At 36.0% G+C, this 27,532-nt stretch overlaps 1 protein-coding gene across 1 annotated transcript in view; it reads left to right on the top strand.

Moving 5' to 3' along the window:
• The window catches only part of CRB1 (crumbs cell polarity complex component 1), a 198,536-nt gene that overhangs the window by 117,284 nt on the left and 53,720 nt on the right, over positions 1–27,532 (top strand). The window contains exon 6 of the mRNA XM_008525733.2: positions 26,013–26,969. Coding sequence (XP_008523955.2) covers positions 26,013–26,969 — 957 coding nt within the window. The remainder of the gene's footprint in view (positions 1–26,012; positions 26,970–27,532) is intronic.

Here is a 27,532-nt window from a genome sequence, read left to right on the forward strand (position 1 = left end):
CATAGAGTTGAAAATACAGACTAAAAAATAGACTAAAATGAATAAACACATGAAAAAGAGGTACAGGAATGTACACAAAAGAAAAAATAGGATTTCTTGCTCAGTGTTTTATCTTCCTTTCTAGAATTAGTCATGGGAACCAATATAAATTATTGTTTCTTAAAGCTAGGTTTGCGCTGCTAAATGAATGGCTTCAGGATCCTAACCTCTGCAATGTGCTGGGTGGAAAACCCAGGAGTAAGGAGCAGAGGAGCCAGCAAAAGCCTTGTAAGAGGAGGGGTGCTATACTTGCTTGGTAGCTAATATTTGCAGTGAAACATCTGGGCTGTTTTCAATTTTCCTTTGCAAATCTAGATGAATGCACCAGGCACCCTCAACACTACTAATTGCTTAAAAAGTGGTCATTTCTTTCAAAGGATAAAATTCATTATTTAAGAGTTGAAACAAATGGGAAAAAAATACTCACTATTATTTTATTTAAAAAGGTCTAAGGATTTAAAGGATTTAAGTAATCAAACTCTTACAAAAAAGTATTGCCCAGATAGTTCAAACTAATACTACAGATCATGTTTCATCCAATGTCATTTAAAATATTTGGGTTATGACATATCATTCCAATCATAGCCCTTTGCAAACTCTACTTCCATTAGCAAGAATGGAATTTTTATGAAGATTAAGTCACATTGGTCTGTTCTTTTACTTAATTTTTTTCCAAACTGCTTAACTCTACAAAATGCATTTAAAAGCACTGGAAAAACAGAATAAAGATAGGTGAATATATAGTAATAAAAGATGCTTCTGTTAAAATATTTTTTCTTTCAAAACTACAATAATGACCTGAAGACCAATTTTTAAATCTCACTATACATAAATAGTGTTTAGGCATCCCGTTTAAAAATTCCCATAAAATTTGTGAAGTTTTGGGGGAATATATATATATATATATATATATATATATAATATATAGTACATATTATTAAAGTAATTATTTTACCAATTAATAAAATAATTATAATTATATTAATTTATATAATGATAATTTTTAATTAAAAAATCCTAATAAGCTTAATCTTTAATTTGCTTTTTGTTATTCCTTTTCAAGAAATCTTTGTTGATTTCAGTTTCATTACAGTCACTTTCAAGGCAGGAAGACTATTTCTGGTCAATGACAGGATTAGCTGTCTGTCTCTATTTCTCCAGACGAGGTGATAACATTTTTATTCAGGCGGGAGTCTACACTATTCACAGAATCTCATTTTATACAAGCAGAGCACAAATATTAGGTTGTACTCAAATGAGATGGGGCATCTCCAAGTTGTATGTCTGTGTTTTATGCCTTGGTTAGTTCCTAAGGCAACTAGAGAAATAACTGACTTTCTTGGGAATCAAGAAGCACTGTTTATACCATTTAGTTTCATATCCACCCTGGGGTGTAGTTATTATTATCAGCCTTGTAGACAGAAGGAAGGCTGGGCCTCAGAGGTTAAGTAACTTGCCTGAGGTGACAGTTTCCACACAAAGCTAGAATTTAAACAGAATTGCTAATGGATGTCTCCAGAGCATATGCAGCAGAAAACTATTTGAAAGAAATTACTATTCCAACTCCATCAAGGAAAATTATCTAATAAACTTTATATATTCCTACATTGTTCGAAGTGATAGTTCAATGAAACAACTTTCTGGAAGGGTTTCTTCTGATCCCAAGTAATGGGTGTTTTTGGCTTAGAGTCTCTCATTAGGCTGGAGATACTGGCTGGAGCTGCAGTTGTCTCAAGGCTCAACTGGGTGAGGATCCTCTTCCAGACTCACTCACGTAGCTTTTGGCAGGCCTTAGGTGATCTGGCTCCACTCTCACTCATGTGAGCCTTTCCACAGGGCTGCCTCGTGATGTGGCAGCTGGCTGTCCCCACAGCAAGCAACCCAAGAGAGAGCAAGAGAGTGTACCCAAGATGGAAGGCACAGCCTTTTTATAACCTAATATCAGAAATGTATGGCAGAGGTTGGCAAACTATAGTCCACTAGCCAAATTCATACCACTGTCTATTTTTGTAAATAAAATTTCCTTGGAACACATCCATTCATTTGTTTATTGTCTATGGCTGCTTTCACACCACAATGAGTGGTCAAGTAGTTGTAACAGAGACTGTATGGATCACAAAGCCTAAAGTATTTACTATCAGGCCCTTACAGAAAGTTTATCAATCTCTAATTTATACCATTAAATGCTTATGTTAGAAAAGTAAGAAGATTTCAAATCAATAATCTAAGCTTCTGTTATAAGATGCCAGAAAAGAAAGGCAAATTAAATCCAAAGCAAGCAGAAAGAAGGACCTAATAATGTATCATAAAACACAAATCAATGAACTTGAAACCAGAAAATCAACAGGAAAAAAGCCACAAGGAAACCAAAAGACGGTTTTTGAAAAGAAAGATTAAATTAATAAATATCACACCAGATTAATAAAAAAAAAAAAAGAGAGAGAAGACACAAATTACCAATATCCGGAATGAAAGAGGAGAAATCACTAGAGGTTCTACAGACATTAAAAGTGTAATGAAAGTATGTTAAGAACAACTTGACTGAAATGGACAAATTCCTTAAAAAGTAAAAATGACAAAAATTCCTCCAGAACAAATGGATAACGTGAATATTCATTAAAGTAATCAGATTTATTGTTAAAACCTGTCAACAGAGAAATCCCAGGCTGGAATTGCATCACAGGTGATTTCTACAAATTATTTAAGGAAGAATTAATACCAATTGTACACAAACTCTTCTTGAAACTAGAAGAGGAGGAGATATTTTTTAACTAATTTTATAAGGCCAGCATTACCCTAATACCAAAATCAGGTAAAGACAGTACAGGAAAACTAGAAACCAATATCCCTCATGAAAATAGACACAAAAATCCCACACAAAATAGGAATGATCCCAATCCAGCAACGTTTACAAAGGATAATACATTAAGACCAAAGGAGATTAATCTGGGAATGCAAGGTTCATTCAACATTCAAAATTCAACTAATGTGATTCACCATAACAGAATGAAGATGAAAATCTGTGTGATCACCTCAACAGATACAGAAAAACATATTTAGCAACACTCACTCATGATTAAAAAAAAAACCCTCAGTGAACCAGGAATTAAAGGAAATTTCCTCAACCTGGTAATGACCATCTATGAAAGACCTAGAGCTAACACTATAGTAATGGTGAAAGACTGAATATCTTCTCCTTAAGATCACGAATAACACAAAGGTGTCCACTCTCACCGTTTCTATTCTACATTGTATTTGTGGTCCTGGCTAGTGCAATATGATAACAAACAAAAACAAAAAAAGTGGTATACAGATTGGAAAAAATTATTAAAATCCTCTCTATTAACAGATGACATGATTGTTTAAATAGAAAATCTCAAAGAACTTGCCAAAAAGAGACAAGAATTAGTGAGTATAACATGGTGGCAGGATACAAAGTATTCTGTAATATACAAAATATATTTTCTCAAATCTAATTCTCTCAAATTTAATCTACATGTTAAATGTAATCTAAATCAAAATATCAAGAAATTATTTTTTAGAAATTGGCAAGCTGATTCTAAAATTTATATGAAAAGCAAAGGAAATAGAATAGCCAAAACCAATTTGGAAATGAACAACATTGAAGGACGCCCACTACCTGACTTTAAGATCTACTATAGAGGTACAGTAATCCAGACATTGTAATATTCACAAAGGCGAGACATAGATAAATGTAACACAATGGAGTCTATAAATAGACCCACACATATATGATTAATTCATTTTAGACAAAGGTATAAAAGAAAATCAGTGGAGATAGGGTACTCTTTTCAACAAATGGTTCTAGAAATTGCATACAGCTATATGAAGAAAATTAACTTCAACTCACATACAAAAACTAACTCTATTAGGACTTAGATTTCATATAAAACCTAAAACTATAAAACTTCTAAGAGAAAACAGAAAATCTCAGTGACCTACAGCTTGGCAAAGATTTCTTAAATTGGACCAAAAAATCACAAACTGTAAAAGAAAATTTGATAAATTGCACTCCACTGAAATTTTAAATTTCTGCTCCTTGAAACATACTGTTAAGAAAATAAGAAGACAAACTACAGACTAAAAATATTGCAAAACACGTATTTGCTTAAAGACTGGTATCCAGCATATTTAAAGAACTCGCACAACTCAATTATGTAAACAAATCAGTTTAAAAATATACAAAAGCTTTGAATAGACACTTCAGATAAGATGGTAAATAAGCACAAGAAAAGATGCTCATCACTATTAGTCATTAAGAAAATGCAGATTTAAACCACAATGAGATACTACTACACAACTAATAAAATGGCTAAAATAAATATATGAAATAACTGACAATACCAAATGCTGACGGGGTTGTGGAGCCACTCTCATGCTTTGGTGATAAGGGTGTAAAGTGGTACAGCCACTTGGGAAAGCAATTTGGCAGTTTCTCACAAAACTAAATATATGCTTCCTATAAAACCCAGCCATCCCATTCCTGGGTATTTACCCCGAGCGAATGAAAACATACTTCCACCCAAAAGTCTGTATGAAAATGATTATAGCTGCTTTATTCATTATTTCAAAAACCTAGAAACAACTCAAATATCCATCAGTCATTGAACGGAGAAACTGTTGCAATTCCTACAATAGAATGCTACTCCACAAGATGAAGATCTGATCTATTGGCACATGCAATAACAAAAACAAATCTCAAATCATTTTTTTAAGTAGAAGAAGCCAAACTCAAAAGGCTCCATACTCTATGAGTCCATTTGTATGACATTCTGGGAAAAATAAAATTCTAGGGACAGTAAAGAGATCAATGATTGCCCAGAGCTGGGGTCAGGGAATGGTATTGACAAAAGAGCAAGAGAACATTTTGAAGGAAATGCTCTGTATGTTGATGGTGGTGGTAGTAATGTCATGACTGTATGCCTTTGTACACCTAACACAGATGATATTCTATGTGAATTATACCTCAGTAAACTTGACTTTAAAGAAATAGAAATGACTTGAGCCCCTGCTGCGCCTGAGATGCCTATCCAAATTCCACTTTCTCCCTGTTTACTCTGCTGAAGTCCAGTTTCTGTCTCCACCATGTCACTAAAACAGATTTTGCCAAGGTCAGCAAGGACATTCTCATTGATTGCAAAACTTGTTTTCAGTTCTTATTGGCTTTTCACAGCATTTATCAGCGTCAATAACTTCCTCTTTGAAATACTTTCCCCATTGTCCTCCACAATACTGCTTTCTCCCAGCCATGTTTTCTTAGCTTGAAGCCTTAAATATTGTGCTTTCTAAGCTTCCACATTTAGTCTTCTTTTCTTACTCTCTATTCACCTCTGAGTCATTTATTTTAAAGGTAAAGTTGAGAATTTTAAACAAGGGGATTAATTTTGCATTGTAGGGTATCAATTGGAGGAGAGATTTGAAAAAAGACAAAACTGAAGGAAGGCAGGTAGGTTGGGAGATTATATGGAGAAGAGGTGGGGATCCAAACCAGGCAGCAATAGTGAGGCTTGGAAGATGGGGACGGATTAAAGAGATAATTAGGAGATGAGTCAACAAGGCTTGGTGATACATTGAACACACCCACAAGAGGGAAGGAAAAGGGAAACAGAATTCTTGGATGAATGACCAAGCTCATCGTCTGGACAATCTGAATAATGGTGAAATCTTTCAGCAAGTCAGTGAACATAGGAAAAGGAACAAGTTTTGTGGATAAAGTGATGATTTCAACTTGGAAAATATTGAGTTTAATAGGCCTATCAAGAAATAGCTATGGTTCTATAGTTCACAGAAGGAGTCAAGGCATGATATATATGTGTGTGTATAAATATATAATGTGATACATAATACATTGTATATATTATATATGCACATGATACATATGTGTGTGTATAAATATATAATGTGATACATAATACATTGTATATATTATATATGCACATATATGCCTATAAAATATAGATATATCTCATGTATATTATATATGCAATGTTTATAATATATATAATAAAAATGTCTCTTTTTGTTCAGGATTCGAGAGTATCCTCGTCTCTGTGTATTTCCACGTGCTGGTTTCTTCATTTGCAATGTTCTCCTTCCTCATCTGTAATTTCTAATTCATCCTCCATGACTCTCAGTTCAGGCATCTCTAGAAGAAACCTCCCCTGATTTACCTTGTGTCTTCATGTGTACTTTCTCCCCTACACCCGTGCTGACAGATGCATACCTTTTGTTCATTATAATGTCACCTTTATAACACTCTAAGAGATGTAATATTTAGGGTACTCTAATGCAACTGTTGATTACTTTAGTTGCCATTTTCCCACAAAAGATTGTGAGCTTCTTGATGCCTTTCATCTTTGCATCCCCAGTTCTTTGTACCTCGCCTGGCTCACGGGAAATAAAGAGGATGGCAGCATTACAGAGCTGGTAAGAACAGGGCTTAGGAAATCAAACAGATCTGATTTTGAATTCTACCTCTCCTATCTACTAGTCTCTGTGTGTGGTTAAATTATTTAAGCTTTTTGAGTTTAGGTTTCTATAAAATGGGGATTGTAGTGCAACTTTCCTCAGAGAGTTATTGTGATGTATTAGTTATCTATTGCTGCTTAATAATTTATCCCCAAAATCTGCACCTTAAAATAACACTCATTTATTATCTCACATTTTGTGTGGGACATGGCTTAGCTGGGCTCTCTGCTTCACAGTCCTGGTTGCGTGGCTGCAGCCAAGATGTCAGCCAGGGCTGGGGTCTCATCTGAAGGCTTGATTGGGAAGTAATCCACTTCCAAACTGACTCATGTGGTTGTTGGCAGGATTCAATTGCTCCTCGGTGGTTGGACTGAAAACCTCAGTTCCTCAATGGTGGTGGGAACTCTAACAATGGCAATTTGATCAAAGTCATCAAAAGAGAGAGACTTCTGGCAAGATGGAAGTCACAATCTTTAAACATAATCACAGAAGTGCCATCCCATCACCTTTGCCATATTCCATTGGTTAGAAGCAAGCTACTAGTTCCAGCCCAGACTCAAGGGGATGGGATTACACAAGAGTGTGGATCCCAGGAGATAGGGATCATTAGGGACCATATTATAAGTCTGCCTACCACGTGTGAGGGTTAAATCAACAAAACCAAGAGGCTTGACACATGTCTAATACATAGCAAGTACTCAAAACTGGTTTTATCCCCTGGGTAGATGAACTAACTAATGGATCAGTGGTCCTGCACTTAGCTGGAGTTACCACTAAGTGGTGGTGCACCCTTCATAGCATTCCGTCATTAAGGTGGAGTCAGAGATTTTGAATACAGGAGCCATCAACAGAACCAGAAGTAAAAGGACATTTAAAAATGATGAAATAAACAAAGACACATTTAAAAACAGACACAAAATACCTAACAAAAACTCTTGAATCTCTAGCACTCTTACAAAACCTACCCTACTTTTTTCCTTCCAGAGCAAACCATAAAATATGCAATAAGATGAACAGTTTTGTACAAGGTTCCTGGCTCATGTACTCATCCAGCCCTGATTTAACTTTCCTTTTTTTTTCACTTTGGCTCCTAGAGACATGGAAGCTTTTGTATTTGTGTTTTGAAATATAATGTCTATTATATTTTCTAAATCAAGGTAAAGTAAAACATGCTCATTATAGAAAATGTGGAAAATACAGAAAAGAATAAAGAAAATTAAAAACAATCCTAATCCTATACCCAGGAATATTTTGGTGTATTTCTTCTGCCTCTCTCTCTTTCTCTCTCTCTCTCTCCCTTTCTCTCTCTGTCTCTCTCTCCCCTCTAAAATATTTTCTACAAACATAATTTAGATGGACACTGTAGCTCTGCAGATAAATCCTGGATTTGTCAATGAGAGACGAGCTTTAAATGAAACAGCATGATGAATGAAAAGAAAGTGACCTTTAGGATTCAATGCACAGAGATGCAAGTGAGAACCCGGCCCCTTACCAGGTGTGTGAACCTAACGTTTCTGAGACTCAGTTTCCTAATATGTAAATATGTCTATTTTTCAGAGTTATTAAAAGGATAAAATGAGCTACTGTTCAGGGCCTAACACAGGGACTCAATTTTAAATATTGCATAGAAAGTACTACATTTTGTTTGCAAATAACCTCCTTTCCAATAGCTATAATTTTTGTTTCCTCTTATTAAAATGACCAAATCTGTTGACAAATCTCAAAAGGTGCATTTAAATGTAATTATGTGTTAAAATTAATCAGTGTGTAATTAATTACAATTAAGTATAATTAAGTGTTAACTCCTGTTAGGTTCCTGATTTTACTTTAATCTATTATCATTATATGAGTATTTGGTAAAAGATAGCTGAACTTTGTCATGTTGACCTTACATGCTTCTATCTCACTATTCTAACAGAATGTTATTTTCTAGAAATTGGGTAGAATCTTTTTGAACTGATTTTTAGCACCTACTGAAAGAATCATGTTTTTGTTATTATACATATTGATTTATACCATTGACAAATTTTCTAGTATTAAATCATAACTGCATTTCTGGAATGATCATAATTTTGAGTTGCTTTCTTTAATGAGTTTTTTAAAAAGATTTTCTCTTTCTTGTTTTTTATTATTTTTATTTTTAATTGAGATAAAATATACATAAAAATTTTACCTTCTTAGCCATTTTTAATGGTTTACCATTCACTATTATTAAGTACATTCACCTTATTGTGTAGCCAATCTCCAGAATTCTTTTCATCTTGCAAATCTGAAACACTATACTGTCAAAGAACTCCCCTCCCACATATAAAATGGAGGAAGATGGGCACAGATGTTAGCTCAGGGTCAGTCTTCCTGAGCAAAAAGAGGAGGATTGGCAGCATATGTTAGCTCAGGGCTAATCTTCCTCAAAAAAAAAGAAAAACTCCCTAGTCGTCTGTCTCCTCAGACCTTGGCAGTCAGCATTCTACTTTCTGTCTCTATGAATTTGACCATTCTAGTAACTCATGTAATTGGAATCATTCAATATTTGTCTTGTGACTGGCTTATTTCACTTAGCATAATGCCATCAATTTTCAGCCATGTTGTAGCATGTGTCAGAATTTCTCTCCACTTAAAGGCTAAATAATATTCCTTTGTGTGCATATATTACATTTTGTTTATCTAGTCACCTATCAACATACACTGGGGTTGCTTGTACATTTTGGCTATTATAAATAATGCTCCTATGAATATAGATGTACAGATATCTCTTTGAGACTCTGCTGACAATTCTGTTGGGTATTTACCCAAAGTGGGATTGCTGGATCATATGGTAATTCTATTTTTAATTTTTTGAGGAACCATCGGGCTTTTTCTGTAGTGGCTGCACCATTTTACACTCCCATCAATAGCACAAAAGGCTTCCAATTTCTCCACACCCTCGCCAACACTTGCTACTTGCAGTTTTTTGGTAGTAGTAATGGGTGTGAGGTGGTACCTCACTGAGGCTTTGATTTGCATTTCCTTTAATGAATTATCAATATACTTTTCATTTTAGAACAATGTTACATTTATAGAATTATTTAAAAGATAATACAGAGCTCCCTTACTCCACGCTCACTTAATCCTATTACTCACATCTTACATTAATACAGTACATTTGTCACACTTGAACAAATATTGGTACATTGTTATTAACTAAAGTCCTTACTTTGTTCAGATTTCCTTAGTTTTCCCCTAATGTCTTTTTTCTGGTCCAGGATCTCATCCAAGACACTACCTTACATTTAATTGTCATGTCTCCTTAGGCTCTTCTTGTCTGTGATAGTTTCTCAAACTTGCCTTGTTTTTGATGAGCTTGATAGTTTTATGGATTACCGGTCAGGTATTTTGTAGAATGTCCCTCATTTGACAATTGTCTGATGTTTTTCTCGTGATTAAACTGGGATAAAGTGCTTTTGGAAGGAAAACCACAGAGGAAAAGTGCCATTCTCATCACATCGTCTCCAGGGTCCATACTCTCAATATGACCTACTGTGTTGATGTTAACCTTGATCACATGTCTTAAAGGTACTGTTTGCCAGGATTTTTTTTAATGCGTTTCTAATTTAGTTTACTAGTATCTTATTTAGTACTATTGCATCAACATACATAAATAAGTTCGGTTTATAATCTTTTTCGGATGATCTTAGTTTAGACGCTGATTATATGCTAGGTTAACATAGTGCATTGAATACTTTTCCTTCTTTTTCTATAATATACTATCTGACATAGGAATTATTATGAGTTTTGTAAGAACTCTTTAGTGCCTGAACCTTTTTTTTTTTAAGATTGGCACCTGAGCTAACATCTGTTGCCAATTGTTGTTTTTTCTCTTCTTCTCCCCCAAACCCTCCAGTACATAGTTATATATTCTAGTTGTAGGTCCTTCTGGCTCTGCTACATGGGACGCCACCTCAGCATGGCCTGATGAGTGGTGCTAGGTCTGTGCCCAGGATCCAAAGTGGTGAAACCCTGGGCCACCAAAGCAGAGCGTGGGAACTTAACCACTGAGCCAGGGGGCCAGCCACTGCCTGAACCTTTTGTTGGTAGAAATCTTTTGCAGTATTTTTCCTAACTATTATCTCATTCATATGCTCTATTTCTTATTTAGCCAATCTTGATCATTTTTATTTCCCAGAAAATTAAACATTGTTTTCATATTTTCAAATGTATTACTATAAATTATAAATGTATTACTATAAATTATAAATTATTAAAATATAATTCTTTTATATATTTCAATGTCCTTTGTATCTGTTTTTACAATAAATTTTCATTTGTCCTTAATTTAAACTTTTTTCTTGAGTAAATTTATCATCTGTCGTTTATGTGTCTTTTTCTCTCCATGGAAATAAAAACCTGAAGCTCTCGAATCTTTCAAATCTACTGCATATTATGCTTTTCCTTCATTAATCTCTGCCTTTATCTATATTATTTACCACTCCTGCTGATCTTTTTATTAATTTTTACATTCAAAATTTAAAATTTAAACAGTCTTTATATTTATTATATTTTTATGAGGCTTTTGAAAATGGCTTTAGCCATTTTAAATGTTTTTACATATGTACTATTTACGTTTTTTATGGTGGTAAGAACGTTTAACATGAGCTCTAACCTCTTAACAATCTTTTTTATTTTGCTACAACACTTAACATAAGATCAACCCCGTTAGCAAATTTTAAGTATAAAATACAGTATTATTAACTCTAGGCATTATGCTGTACAGTAGATGTCTAGGCCTTACTCATTTTGCATAACTGAAACTTTGACTCCCCATCTAATAACCCCATTTTCCCCGGACCCCCGCCCCTGACAACCACTATTCTACTCTCTGCCCCTATGACTCTGACTATTTTAGATTTCATGTATAAGTGAGCATGCAGTATTTGTCTTTCTGCTTCTGGCTTATTTCACTTAGTGTAACGTCCTCCAGTTTCATCCATGTAGTCACACATGGCAGGATTTCCTTCTTTTTTAAGGCTGTGGTATCAGTTGTAATGACTTCTGTCTCATTTCTGATTTTATTTATTTGAGTCTTCTCTCTTTTTTCCTTGGCAAATCTAGCTAAGAGTTTGTCGATTTGGGTTATCTTTTCAAAAAACCAACTATTAGTTTCATGAATTTTTTCTATTGTTCTTTTTCTCTATTTCATTTATTTCTGCTCTAATGTTTACTATTTCCTTCCTTCTGCTAATTTTTGGCTCAGTTTGTTCTTATTTTTCTAGTTCCTGGAAGTATGAATTTAGATGATTTCTTTGAGACCTTTCTTCTTTTTTAACATAGGCATTCATTACTATAAGCTACCCTCTGAATACTATTTTTGCAGATCTCACAAATTTTGTACGTCGTGTTTCGGTTTTTGTTTATTACAAATGATGCAACTCAGAAATAGCAAAATGGAAGAGAAGCATAGGGCAAGGGGTAATGTTGGTGCATGGAGTTTCTATCCCCTCTCTGAACATGCCACCCTCCCCATACCTTGATGTGTTCACCAACCTGGAAGTTCTCTGAACCCCAGAATTTAGCAATTTTTATGGAGGCTTTATGACATAGATATGATTAATTATTAACTCAAGCTCCAGCCCCTCTCTCCTTCCTGGAAGATATGGGGCGGGACTGAAAGTTCCAGGCTTCTGATCTTGCCTTGAACTTTCTGGTGACCAGCCCCCATCCCGAAGCTATCCAGGAGCCCACCAAATTGCCTCATTAGAACAAAAGATGCGCTTATCACCCAGGAAATTCCAACGGATTTAAGGAGGTCGGTGTAAGATGCTCCTATCACTCCCCCCATCCATCACTTAGGAAATCACAAGAGTTTTATGAGCTCTGTGCAGGAACTGGGATGGGGGCTAAATATGTATTTCTTATTATGTCACACATAGTAATAGAAACCATGTTTTCATGCATATTGTCACAAACATAGTGCAATCTTCTAAAATTTTCTGCATGTTCCTTTATAAATCAAAACTCTTAAAAATAAATTCTTTGATTTTTTAGAGAGATGTTCCCTTTTTGGTGGAGCACCAGGGATGTGTAATGGATATAAATATATATCTGTATTTTTCCCAACCACCATGGATTCCTTCTTTCTTTACTCCTTCCTAAAAGAGTTTTAATTTGTTTAACAAATCCCTCTTCCTAGCAGCCAGTTGTCTTAGGAAAGCTAACTCCACTCTCAGTTCCAAAAGGCAGTCCTAGTCCTCTCCCTGCCTGCCATTGATTCGTTTGGGAATGGTGATGAGTAAAGATTCGCTGATGATTTCTAGGAAAGTTCTCGTTTGTGCTTACGGAAGACCTGTGGGAAGGATGTGACTGAGGAAGCATAGAGATAGAGTGCCGCTGGCAGCCATCCTACAGCTGGGAGAATAGCTTTAGGATGAAGCTTAACCTTCATCTGGCAGAGTGGAGAGGTGATAGACACCTAAGTTCTTGAGCTTGTTGAGTCTTGAGGTCAAACAACCCTGACAATGTCTTTCCTTGGACTTCCTGTTTATATGGGCCAATAGATGTTATTATTTATTTAGTTTCCTTTAGGTTTTATACTCCTCAATGCCAGATCTTCCTAACTTAGGCATGACTACAATTGGATGTTGGTAGTAGTGAGTACTTTCCTCTCTCTCTCTCTTTTCTGTCTCCTTAGCAAGGATGCAGCTAGACCCTGTGTTTGCCAACAGAATAAATTTGTGAGCTATCATTGCACATGCTCACTGACTACCGTGGTAATGGTCTAAGCCCCACCTCAGATCTACAGCAGGAAGACAGTCCTGCTCAATTTCAGGTAGCTGGGTGTCATTTCTTGTAATACTGCTAAACTGAAGCGGGGTCTTACCTACCTCATAGATGCTTCAAAACAATGAAATACAGGCAAAGCTTCAATTCCAGCCAGAATTTTTCTCTCTCCAGTGGGCATCTTCAACGGCACTTGTGGGATGCATTACATAAAGTATATTCATCTGTCTTTACCTTTGCCTTATTACTTTCTGCAAGTTGCAATTTCTGAAGACATATAGAAAGATGAAGTATAACAATGAAAGAGGAAAATAGCACTCTGGCTACCTCTAAAAAGCATCTGAGTGGCATCTGCCTGTTTTTCTCCTTATTACAGATATAATAGGAGCACCATGTCTTCATACTTTCCCTCAGGGTGATGGGGTTATGAGATGAGGTCAGTCACCATTTCTGTTGATATTTTTTGTTGCTTTATATTGGTTCTGTTTCATTCAGCTCCTTTGGTTTTATAGTTATTGATTTTTCCCAATTCAGACAGTAAGTTATCTTTTAATTTTATTTTTTTGGCATTTTGCTAGTGCTCATCTTTTTCATGTCTTCATATATATTTTAACAGGATGTAGACAATGGCTACTAAATAGATGATATAAACTACAGTTGTGCCCCTTCTAAAAAGCCACAGTTGTTGATTGTTATTATTGTTGTTTACACTTTTCTAACTGGTTTCTCATGATCAAAATATAGCTAAATGTATGATAGATATGTGGTAAGTGTAAAGCACGTTTTGAGAGGCAAAAATAACATAATGGTTAATTAAATGGTCTTTGGACACTACCAGATCCGAATTTAAATTCTGGCTCTGCCACTTTCTAGTTCTGTCGTCTTTGGCAAGTTTTATAAGCCATGTTTCAATTTCAATTTATTCAGTTTAATAATACTTACCTCATTGTGAGGTTGTGAGAAATAATGTTTATTTCTTATAAATAAATAATGTTTAAATACTTAGCACAATAATCTGCATAGAGTACCTACTTAATAGCAGTAGCTATTGCTAATTATGTGTTTAATATTCTGCATATTTTAATTAAATCTTAGAATTTATATTTATGAAACAGACATATCTAACATAAATTTAACATTTCAAATTGTTCTTTTTTTAGCTTAATTTTTAAAATATTGGGATTTTTACTTTTTTTAATCGAATGTCAAATTCAAAACTTTAGAAAAACATATTACCCTGTGGTTGTATAGTGCTTTATATTTTCCAAAATATTTGCATATGAATTGCCTTATTTAGTTCTCACAACAAGCTAGAGGTAGGCAGTATAAAGATGTTCACTTCCATTTTGCTGTTGACAAAACTAAAACTCAGAGAAGCTAAATGCCTCCTCAGGACCACACATTTAATTGGAGCCATTACTGGAACAGCCAACCTCCACACCTCCACCCTTTTCCATATTTATAAATAGGCTAGTCTTTAATATATGGAAAACTATTAATTAAGAAGCTAAATCAGTCTAAGTTTGTACAAACAGCTACTATATGCCAAAAATTGTTAAAAATCTTAAGAATGTCCTAAGGATGAAATGGAAAAATGATTAGAGTGGAGACAAAATGTGGAGGGAAGTTCCTTATTACACATTTAACGTGTTCTTTCTATTTTATGAAAAACATAATGAAATTTAATCAGTTAATAGGCAGCATATGATATGGTTCACGGTATGGTAGAGACTTCAAGTTTGGGCCAAATAGTAATTTCAAAGAAATATTTTGGTAAAGTAGTTCTAGACTTTTAAGAAGAGCTCTTTGTCAACTTATTTTTGTTCTGAAAACCACTGTCACTGGTTAGGGATGGTTTAAAATGTCAACCCAAAGCCAAGTTCCCCAAATTGATAGATTTGAATAGGGAGATAAAATTTATGTCTATAAAAGAGTTTTGTTTCCTTCAATCAGAGTTTCTTGGGCTTTTTCAAATAAAATATCCCTTTAAAAACTTATTGACATTTTAGACTAGGTCTGAGGAGCATCATTATCAGAATTACCTGGGATGCTTGTAAAAATGTAGCTATCTGGGCCTAATCCAAATTTACAAGAAATCAGGATTTCTAGAGATGTGTCCTAGGAATCTGCATTTCCAGACACATACCCCCCGCTAAACTATTCTCATGGTATTAAATTCTAAAGAGTCACTACTGTAAATTCTCTCCTCAGAAAAAATGCAATAGTAACAAATTACAAAATATTTCACATATTTTCCAAAGATTTATAGACCCGTAACATCCATTCATGGATGCTTTAGAAGTCTGTGAATGCCAGGTCCAGAGTCCTTGCGTAAAGACTAGAGTTGTCTTTCAATGCCTTAGACTCTTCTTTTATGTATGAGAAAAGACTGAATGCATGTTTGTTTTAATTCTGGAAACTTATGACAGTATTGCACACACTTCTTCAAGACATATACCTCATACTGTACAATCGTACAGTACAGTTTACAGTATAGAGTATTGTATTGTATAATACAGTGTACTAGGAAGTGAAGATAGACAGAGACATCCACACTTACAAGCTGTACTTAAATACAGTTGGAGGAAAGCAAATCACAAATATTAAACCGTAAACAGCAATACAATGTAGTCTATGCTGGGCTCCATATAGACAAGACTCAGATGTCCGAGGGCAGAGCATGAGAGAGTTTCCAGGGAAGGCGTTCCTTGGGGTAAGTACCAACTACCCTGAACCCTAAAATAAAGTTGGGATTTTCAGTACGTGGAGAGAGACGGAAAGCTTTGAATGTGTTTTAATTTTTATCCTCATAAAAACGTTTTAATGCAGACCATTTATGCAGTGGGGAGTGGAAGGTCATGCTGGAGGGATAAATAAAAGCCAGATTGCAGAGGGCCTCGAGTGTCAGGCCTTACTGGGTCAGTGATTTACTCGACCTTTGACGTTGTTTTTGTGGCTGTGCCGAGCAAAAATGTTAATAAATTTGTGAGAAATAACAATCGTCGCCGCTAAAGAATGGAAAGCCACTTCTCAGCACGGCAGAGAGAAAGCAAACGTTACTCGTAAGAGCAACACATCCAACCCAATACAGAGCAGGTTTTTTGCAATTCACCATAACCCGAGTCCTTAATCATTCACTTTTGACAAGAAGAGGGAAAAAAGGACTAAGCAAGAGCAGAGCCATTTCTGATGATTTACTGATCAAAGCCAATTAGGATAGTTCTGGGTGAACTGGATTGAGTTTCTCTGAAATTACTTTTCAAAGTAAAGACAACAAGAGTGAGCATGTGCCGTGCTGTATTTTCTACTTGTTAGTCTGTAAAATAACTAAAAGTCACTTACCTATACCCACTGAGCTTCAAAGTGCGACTTTTGAAGTGCAAAATCAAGCGAAACGCGGAACTGAAATGCAAAGCTTTTTTCCAGCTATTTAGTCTTTCGTTTGAAGATCTCAGAATACTTTCACACAATAGACTGAATCAGGTCTTCCTCTGGGCTTAGTATTTTTTATCTTAGCTATCACATGGTTCCGAACAAATGTCAGGTCTGGAGAGTGTGTGTATGTGTCTCTTGAATCAAAACTTTAAAATAGGGTAATAATAAGATGGAACAAAAGAATAGACGCTGAGGAACCAGTCCCAAGCTTTATGCTGTACACATACACAATCTCCGTAAACAAAATAACTGCCGGTATTAACACCACCTTTTTCTGGTATCATTAAATTTGGGGGTGGCCCAGTTAAAAGAGCTTTTGACATGCATTTTTATAATTCTTTTGGGAAGATTTGTTTTCTTTTAATCCTTTTGCATTAAAATATTTTAGAAATATATTACACATTTTCCTGCATTTCTGGGTAAAAAATGTTGCACGTAATTTTGTATTTCATCGATGACATATTATTGACTGATGTTATGTCATTATCCTATGCTGTTTTGCAATGAGGGTTTGACAGATATTGATTGCTCCTATTTTCAATATCTCCAAACTGCTATACTTTTTTATATTATTTTATGCCAGCTCATTATATTGTTTTCTTGGAGGCAATGTGTGTTGTAGAAAAAAAGAAAAGGGCTCATCTCAGGAGTTAAGCAGACTGGGGCGCCCCACACAACTTGGCTAAGTTTCGTCATCAGTGATATGAAGGTAGCAGCATGCTCTTCATCATTTACTGAAATGATTAAATGGTCACGTACATGAAGCCCTTAACACAGTGCCTAGCACAGATTTGGGACTCCGTAAGTGTTAGTTACAGCCACTCAAGTTCACTGTCCAGCTCTCAACTATCATTTCCTGTTGCTGAAAATATACACGGGAGCTTCCCCTTATCCTCCTCCTCTGCTGATTCTGTTCCACTGCAAGCTGTGCTACTTGGTAATCAAGCTTATTTTGATTGTGTCTAAAATAATAATAAAAGATGAACCAGGGCCTGAGGAAATACTTAATAAACTTTGCAATCTCTAATTTTAAACACAGAAGCTTTTAAAATATATCTTTATTCTTGATTATATTTTGGATAGTGGAGATGACTTACAGTGACCTCTAGAAAAGCGAAATTTAATAATAGTCAACTCAGAGAAAATTACGGATACCGTGAAACCTAACTATCTTCTTAAGTAAATAAAAATGAAAGTAGTGAATTATGACAAGACAAGTGGGGTTCGATAAGCACCTACCAGGACCTGGAACTACATGCTTTGAGCAATTGTCTCATTTAATCCTTAGATAAACCCTCTAAGGAACTTATTGCTTTCCCCCTTTTACGGATCTTAAAAACTGTGACAAAGTTATGAAGATGATGGATCCTATTATATTCAGCATATTCTCCACTTAGAAATTCTCTACTTACATTATCTACTTAGAAATGATGAGTACAGCATATTCTTTACTTGGAAATTATGATAGAATCTCAGGACTGCAAGAATCATTAGAGGCCACTGAACTCTATAACCCACCGTTTCTTAAATTTTCTCTATAACATCCATGCTGAATGATGATCCTGTCTGAATTTGCACAGCTTCAATGTCAGGAAACTTCCTGTCTCCCAAGACATTAGATTCTATGCTTGCTCAACATCGACTACTAGAAGATTCTGCACAGGGAGCATAAATATAACATCCTATGGCAACTTGCCATTGGTGCCAGTTTTCCCTGGTGGGACCAAATAAAACAAAAACTTTCATGGGATGGACCTTCAGCTACCCTGTGAAGACCCTTCTTATGTGTCCTTGTATATGCTTTTCTCCAGGTTAAACATCCTCATTTTCTTCCAGAATTTCTCTAATGACATGATTTCAAGTAAACTTACTATTATATTAGCTTTCCTTACTGGGATATGCATCTTGTAACTCTTCTTCTTAAAGGACTTAAAACTTATTACTAATATGGAGTTAGAGAGAGAGTATCATTTCTTTGCCAGAGATATTATCATCCACCACGACATCTCAGAGCCACAGAAAATTTTAGGATCTACATCACCGTGAATCCATATTTTAAAGATAAATTGGCATAATATACATGAAAGTAAACCATAAACTGTAATGCATTCAATAAATGTTAATATAATTATTATTGCTTGTTATTAAGTTTATTTTCAATTGAAACACGTATGTCTTAGACTGAGAAACTATGTGTCCTCCACCCAGTTTGTGGTTGCTTAATCTCGAGAGAAAAGAGTTTTCAACTTTTCTCAGCTCATGGAAAACTGTCTTCTTTAGCTGACACAAGAATCCTGGCTTTCCTGTTTATTTCTATTCTATTCTATTCTATTCTATTCTTCTATATTCCCTCCACCCTCCATTCATTTTTTCTCCCCTTCTTTTGGAAATCTCTGTACTATATAGGTATTTAGACTTTAATTTGCCTGTACGCATGTAAAGTAATGTTTTGTAAATACATATGTATCGTGTTAAAGTTGTCATTTTCTTTCATTTTTTGTTTGGCACCATGTTATTTAGCTCTATCCATGGTGCTGGGTATACATCTATTTCTAACTGCATATACATTTCCAGGATGTACATCCCATTATTTTTTTTTTAATCCATGTCTTCACACCCCATCCAGGTTTTATACACTGTCCCCAGGTTTGTTTGTTTAAATTTTAACAAAATTTAAGGACAAAATGTACAAATTTACATTTTTTTCTCTGATAAATTTCCTTTGAAAGTGCATTATTCATGCCTGTAAAGATCTTTCTGGATCCTGATAACTGTAATATTGTCAGTTAGGATGCTTTCTGTCACAAAGAAAATACACCTCTGATAACAGATTAAATACTCAGGAAAATCTATTATCTCGCTGACAAGGGTCCCGTTCTTCTGTTCTAGCATCTTCAGTAGCTTCGCATATTTCTTAGACTTCTCTCCCTATGGCCGTAATGTAGCTAATGCGGTTCCAGGAATGCATCTGAACAAGACAGTATCGGCTTAAAGGTGCATATCTTTTCTATATTAGGAAGTAAAGCCTTTCCCAGAGTGCCCCCCAGCAGAGCTGCCCTCAGGTCCCATTGACCAGGGTTGGATCACATGCCCGTCACTCAGTTGCTGTAAAGGAAGATGTGAAAGAATATATTTGCCATTTGCATCCTTTAACGAAGGTGGGTGGGACATGGGGAATGACCACTGGGTCAGTGGCCATCATTTCTGCTTCGGAGGGGTTATTATCTTTATCAAGTTCATATTGCCTACAAATCTGCAAAGCATGCCTTCTGTATTCTTATCCTAGTAATTTGTATCCAAGTTCACTCATTCATTCCACAAAGAAATTATTGAAGTTATTGTGAATGGCTACTATGCTCCAAGCATTTATAGTTATCTCGTTTTGTTCACACAAAACTAATTGTTTAATAGGCTTTATGATGTCCACTTTACAGGTAAAGAAACTTCAGCTGAAAGAAATTAGCTATTTGCCCATGTTCTCATAGCCTAGTAAGTATCAAAGCTGGGATTTGAAAATCAATGTTGGCTGATACCTAGTCCATGTTTATTCTCCTTTATTATTCTGACTACCTGAAGACTACTAGAAATTTCTCTCCAAGCTGATCCATTGATCAGAACTCTGAATATGTTACCTCTCCTCCCCACCCACCCTCACTATTTAGCGCCATGGATTAACTTCTTCCTTCAGTCCCCAAGACCTCATCTGCCCAGCATTTCCTACTAGTAGAAGCTTGGCTGAATCAGATGCCCCATGAAGCAGAACTGTATCTGATTTTACTCACCATCATGCCTCCAGCACCTACACAGTAACAGGCAAAGTAGGCCCTCGCAAAATAAGAGCCAAACAATGAATGAACAATAAATGAATGAAGAAATATACTATTGCAGTGTCTCCTGCTTCAAATCTTTCCTGCCTTATCACCTGGTTTCCATCAGTACTTATCTGACCTCAGTTCCGCGCAGATTTTTAAGCCTGTATAGTAGTCCATGATAAGGCACTAATGACTGCCTCAGGATACAGTTACCCCACCTCAGGTAGCACTTTCATCTTTTCTGAGGCTTCCAAGAGACAAGGTCTTAACTAAAGAAATTACCCTAATGGCAAGAATTTCACAAACTGTGGGAGTTCTGTGGGACTTAGTAACTGCCTAGGAGAAACCTCTAGTGGTCCTCAGGTGCCCCTCTCATAAAATGTAAAAAGAATACCAAGCACAAATCACTCTAAGTATGTGCCAAAGACCTCACCTATTCAAATTATCCTATGGTATGAAATCAAGTACCATTATGTTTAAGACCAATAGAGCATAGTTATTTTTTCATAAAAGGTAGAATTTAAGTCTGAGAGTCCCATGCAAATAACTCTTGTCACAATCTCAGTGAAGTCTAATGCAAGCCATTGCTGTTTTCTTAATTTCTCTTTTCCATTCCCTGCATAGACATTCAATAGATTTGAAGTTGCCATGAATTTCTTAACTACTATTCAAAAGCAAAACAGAAAAAAAATTAAAACCAAAACCAAAAAGAGCATTTTCATTGTTGTGAAGAAAAATAGAATTGAGCTCTAATTTTCCATGGTAGAAGTCACCAAAAATACCAATCTGGATCCAGATTCCCCAAAACTCATTTTTCCATGATAATCGCGTCAATGTTCAGTGTAAGATCATATTAACATTCACTACTGTGACTTAAAAAAGGGAGGTGCCTTGGGAAGTAGGGAGAGGATCTAAGAATAGACCAAGTCTGCTTGGTAAGCAGCACCATGGGTCTGACGCTAAGACCCACTGATCCAGCTTGGGGAGAATTAAGTCAAAACTAAGTCCTCCCATTTGCTACCTGAGAGGAAGAAGGTGACATTGGAAACAAGCCCACACTTGGAAATGGTACAAAGTCATCAGGAACTCACTCTGTCAGCCTAGTAGGTCTTTGGATGGATACCTCTTTTCTTTACAGAAAAATGTTTGGAGCCAGGATACATGGTTTTCACATTTTAATGGCAATGCTCCTAGGTAACTCACTCTTTTCATTCTTTTTGTATAAGCTAATTGGTACCATTGTTAAGGTTTTTAAAATGTTTATGTAGCAACTAATGTGAATGCTATAGTAGATATTACTATCAAATGAAAATTAGATCTTTTGCGTAAGAGAAAGTTACTCAAAGTCATAAGGAAAAGAAATACTTATGAATTGAGACTTTGGTCTTTATATTTAATTTTTTCTTGGATTTCTATTTACTAAAATAAAGAAAACATCAAAGTCAAAATAGACAAAGATGAAACTTATTTTGTATATAAGTTTTTGTAGAAAACAATTTCTATTAGATATTTCATTAACTATTGCTTTCAATAAAGTGAGAATTATAGTGTCATTTTAATCGCCAATGATATTTACCTTAAATGTAAAGTCTATGTCCTTTTTATCTATTAGTATGATTTATTCTGACGAAAATATGGAACATACCAGATAGTAAAAATTTTCCCTATCATAATTATTTTTGAAATGCAATCTTATCACAGATTCAGATACTAAACTAAAGGAATTTTAGAAAAATAAAATGAAGCGACAGTTTTTAGTTAAATGAATTGACTTCACATAAACAGAATAACAGAAGCTTCAAGTAATCCACCTCATATCATAAATACTTAGATATAAATAACCAATTCATTGTCAACTAAAATACCCAATTAAGAAGACTGAATGACACAGGTAATCCCGTAAATTTTCCTAATCCTTTTATCTTGATTGACGGCAGATCTTGCTCTTGGCTGAGACAGTCAAATAGCCAATAAAAGAAGTTTCAATCTTTCTTCCCACTTTTAGTTTTCTGGGTTCATCAAATAGATACGTCTGACCTTATTTTACGTTGCAGTTGTCAATAGAACTGGTTTTAAACAAGGCAAAAGCATAAATTACTGTTTATCATTCTACTTTTAATATCTCATTCTGCTTATTTTCTTCAGACTTTGACCTTAATACGGGCTTTGTCTCCTCTTCTGTTGTCTGTTTTTTTCCATGATGGTAAAATTTAAAACTAGCTTCTCTGTTTACATTTAAAGGAAACACATAACCAAGTTATTGGTAGTTATTTTGTGAAAGATCAAATGTGTACATTTTAGGAATTATGAGAAAAAATACAGTAAACAACAGTCAAGAAAGTACTACCATTTGCACTTATTTGCTGACCAAGGACGAATGAAAGGGTCCTGTAAATTATAAGGACATAAATGTCCTGTATCGGACGCTAAAGATCGTAGGTGTGGACAATTTTAATAGCTGTCTAGCTGGACTTCCCATCTCCGATTTCTTTTCACTTCACTCTGTTAAATATCCCTCTGGCAATGAACTTTATGAGAAACCATGTTGGTCTTCTATCCAACAATTACCCATTTATCTCCCCTGCCTTCAGAAAATAAATAAGTAAACAAATAAATAAAAATAAAACAAAACAATAAAAACTGTAAATTCCTAGACCTTCTCCAATCTGGTTATATTTAATCTTTCTGACTTGATTTTCCTACATAAATTCTCCACGCCAACTAGATTGCCAAATACACCCATCACCTCTAAATGTCTTAATGCTTTTCCACTGATGAGTTTTTTATTCAGTTATTTTCACATACCTCTCTGTCAATCCGATCTATACTTGAAGACCTATTTTAAATCCTATCTCTATATATCAGCCCAACCTGAAGAGATTTCTCTTTGCAGAGACTCTGCAGCAGCCATGGCTGATACAATTCACTTGGAATCCATGATATACTATCTAGGGCTATCTCTCCAGTGTTGTCTTGACTTACACTATTAGTTAATTTTTCACAAATTTGTCTTCTCCATTAAACTCGTTGAGGGCAGGGACAAGTTATTACTCCATGTTATCATCCACAGTATTTTACACATGGTAGATATGCCATCAATGTTTACGCATTCATTTAATTTGTAATATTGACTTTTCATAGCTAACGATTTATGATTATCTCTCATTCAATGCCTTTTCCCTAAAATTTTGCTAAGTCTTCTCTAACGTTCCCTGAGTTTGATCCTCAATTGTTATCCATACGTTCATTGGGAACCTGCTATGTACAGTGAATTTTCATAAATATGCATTTTTTTTATTCCGTTATATTTTGAGCATATTGAGGCCAGGTCTGTCTCTGCTACTTTGCACCTCTCACACTCCTCTGTGAGGGTAGGGCACAGAGTAGGTATTTTGTAAATTTGAGAATACAGTAAATTGAAGGTTCAACTGACAGGTCAAGATATGGTTGCCGTCAGTACGAAAGTGAATGATGCAAGAGACTGTAATGAGGAATGTCAAAGTAAATACAGATAATATGCTTCAGGCTTTTGAAATGGTTACACATTTCGGGCGTATGTGAAAATTCCTGAGAGGCAATTTGAAGGAGCGAGTCTATAAAGAGATTTCTTTGGAAAGACTTGCCCACTATGCTGTGAATTGTACTCCACCCCACAAATCTAGGGTTAGAAGCTACATTTTAACCCCAAGCAGAGTGAGTGGCTTCAAGGAAAACTCCAGTCTCACCTAAATTTGGGGGGAGGGAGAAATGGGCAACTTAGACTGGATTCTCTACCCACCTGGGGAATCTAAAGATGAAAAGGTGTGACTCTTAACCTGAGGCAGCAGGAAAGAGAGAGGAGGAGAATTGCCGCTGTGCTGTACTGAAAAGCAAATATGCTCCTCTCCGAAAGGTCAAAGGCACAGGAATCCTGAGGTCCACATGAGGAACTCATGGTAGAAATACAGTCAGTGGTCAGGGTCAAAGGAATCCTGCCCAATAGGTCTCTGTCAGAAGGTGAAGGAACCCCAACAGAGAGAGATGATGAAGGAGTAAACCTCAGTAAGTAAACCAATAGGAAAGGGTTGGGGGAGGGGCAGCATGTGAGCAGCTGGTCTAAGGAGAGGCAATGCCTGTCTCCCGGTCTCTGGAGCCTCAGCTGGAGGAACAGAGCAGGGGAGGCTCCGAGGAGCTCACAAATAGCCCCCAGAACAAATGTCAACTCGAAACATATGCCAGGCTCAGAGAACATGGAAGCATCTTACATCAGTACCAGTCAGGTGAAAACTTTCTGAGCCCTTCTAACACTCAGAAATCTGGAGATTGGGAGAATAGAGGGGAAAAAAAGAGGGAAGAAAATTTCCAAGTCCTCCTTCAAGACAGCCTGAAGTTGACCTAGCAAACAAAGAAAGCAGACTTAGTTCTAAATTGCATTGAGACTTTTGGTCATTATATGAGACTGGCCATTCTATAATTACTGCAGGGTTTTTTAAAAGTGATCATGAGACTATTACTGGAGAGTGAACAAAATAGTCTTGGGGTGTGCTGGGGATTTTATCCAGCGGTAGGGAAACCTTCCCGCCATTAAACATGTTTAAAGGCAGAGCGGGAGGAAAAAAACAGTGTTTTGCTTTCATTATAACTCATGAGTTGGTCAATATTCCTCTTAATTAAATGATGGCTGATTAAGTTTTTTGTCTTCAAAATCCTGTGAAAACCAAATTAAAGTAAAATATCTTCTAATAGGAACGTTTACATAAATTTAGTTAAATTAAACTTGCATTAGAATGCTTCTTTAGAATGTAGCCTGTAATTCCTGTGTCGGTTCTCTGTGCCTGTAAGGATGGTTATATAACAAATAAATCAGTTCAATTTAGTTTTATTTTTTCTACTCATCAAGCTTTTTATGACACATGTATGCTCAGCACTGTACAGGTGCCATGGGAGACGCTAAGATTATAATACATCCACTCGTCTCACAGAGTTTGAAGTATTTTTGGATTAACTAAGATTGTATCTTAGAATGAATGGGACTCTCCATTCATATTAGAAGTCCTCCACTGGCAGAGTTTTCTAGACCATCTATATGTCTGGCAAACTTTTGTTTTAGGAACTGTGGGGAGGCACAAACAAGCAGAGGCAAAAATCTAGAATCAGAGGTATCTAGCATCGCTGTCAAGAGCAATCTTTTTCTGTCTTTTCATTTTTATGATATTCAGTGCCACATGTGTCTCTGACAATGGTAGTTTGAGTCAACCACCATATCTGGTAAATAATCTATTTCTAGAGAAAGAATTCAAAGTCTGCCAAGACTGCACTTTTCTGCACAATATGCGCAGAATGATAAATCGATTTTAGCTTCCCTCGATAACTATTCACATTTCACTCCATTCCTAAGCCTGAGCTAGTTCTTCACTTCCACAAGATTACACATAACAATTATGTGAAACTTCTATTTCTGATCTGAATATATGTCATTTCAACCTATTCTTTATTATTTAACAGGAATCTTCTGTGAAGAAGACATCGATGAATGCTCTTCAAATCCTTGCCAAAATGGTGGTACTTGTGAGAACTTGCCTGGAAATTACACTTGCCATTGCCCATTTGATAACCATTCTGGAACATTTTATGGAGGAAGAGACTGTTCTGATATTCTCCTGGGCTGTACCCATCACCAATGTCTAAATAATGGAATATGCATCCCTCACTTCCAAAATGGCCAGCATGGATTCAGCTGCCTATGTCCATCTGGCTATACTGGGTCACTGTGTGAAATTGTCACCACCCTCTCTTTTGAGGGCAATGGCTTCCTGGGGGTCACAAGTGGCTCAGTTACAGCCGAGGGCTCAGTGTGTAGAATAGCCCTCAAGTTTCAGACTGTTCAGCCAATGGCACTTCTACTTCTCCGAGGCGACAGGGACATGTTTGTAATGCTGGAGTTGCTAAGTGGCTACATTCACTTATCAGTTCAAGTCAATAACCAGTCAAAGGTGCTTCTGTACATTTCCCACAACACCAGCAATGGAGAATGGCATTCAGTGGAGGTGGTGTTTGCAGACACTGTGACCCTTACTCTACTGGACGACTCTTGTAAGGAGAAATGCATCACTAAAGCTCCTTCCCCATTTGGAAAGGATCGATCCATATGTGCTTTTCCAAACTCCTTTTTGGGTGGTTTACCAATGGGAATGAACAGCAATGGTGTTGCTCTGCTTAACATCTATAATAGACCATCCACGCCTTCCTTTGTAGGCTGTCTCCAAGACATTAAAATTGATTCGAATCATATTACCCCAGAGAATATTTCATCTGGCTCATCCTTAAACATCAAGCCAGGCTGTATGAGAAAGGATTGGTGTGAAAGCCAGCCTTGTCAAAATAGAGGACACTGTACCAACTTGTGGCTTAGTTACCAATGCGACTGCCACAGGCCCTATGGAGGCCTGAACTGTCTGAAAGGTGAGATAAGGCTGAGCTCCCAGGAGTGCTATGCCTCAGAGTAGAGCAGTAACAGAAACAGCTAGTCTGCCTCTATCTGTTATGAAACATAATGACCCCTCAGGACTTCTGCTGCTAGTTGCCTACTGATGAGAGAAAACAAGTGGTTAGTGATGTGCATTAATTAATTTTGAGTGCATTCATAGGACACCAGGGTTTCACTCATGCAGAGAAGTAAAAATTAAGCCCATAGCTCCTATCTAAATGGATTTTCATCTTGGTGTTTACAAATGCTATTATGATATTACCATTTGTTGTGCATCAGAAATTGATTGCAAATCTTATTTGAAAGAGAATCTTTTGAGAAAAAAAGGACTGTTAGACATGAAACTAGTCAATGCCAAATACTAGCACCACATTTTGTGCACAGTAGATTCTTAGTAAGTATTTTACTTCCTTGCCCTCCTTTCTATGCAATTCACACTTGCTCCAAAATCAGGCTCAAGGTTAGCACTTTTATAAATCACCTATTTTACTCAAAGGTATATTTTCGAAGCTTACATTGAAGAAAGTAGATATCTACC

The sequence above is a fragment of the Equus przewalskii genome, chromosome 31 (assembly GCF_037783145.1).
Source record: "Equus przewalskii isolate Varuska chromosome 31, EquPr2, whole genome shotgun sequence".
Taxonomy (NCBI): Eukaryota; Metazoa; Chordata; class Mammalia; order Perissodactyla; family Equidae; genus Equus; species Equus przewalskii.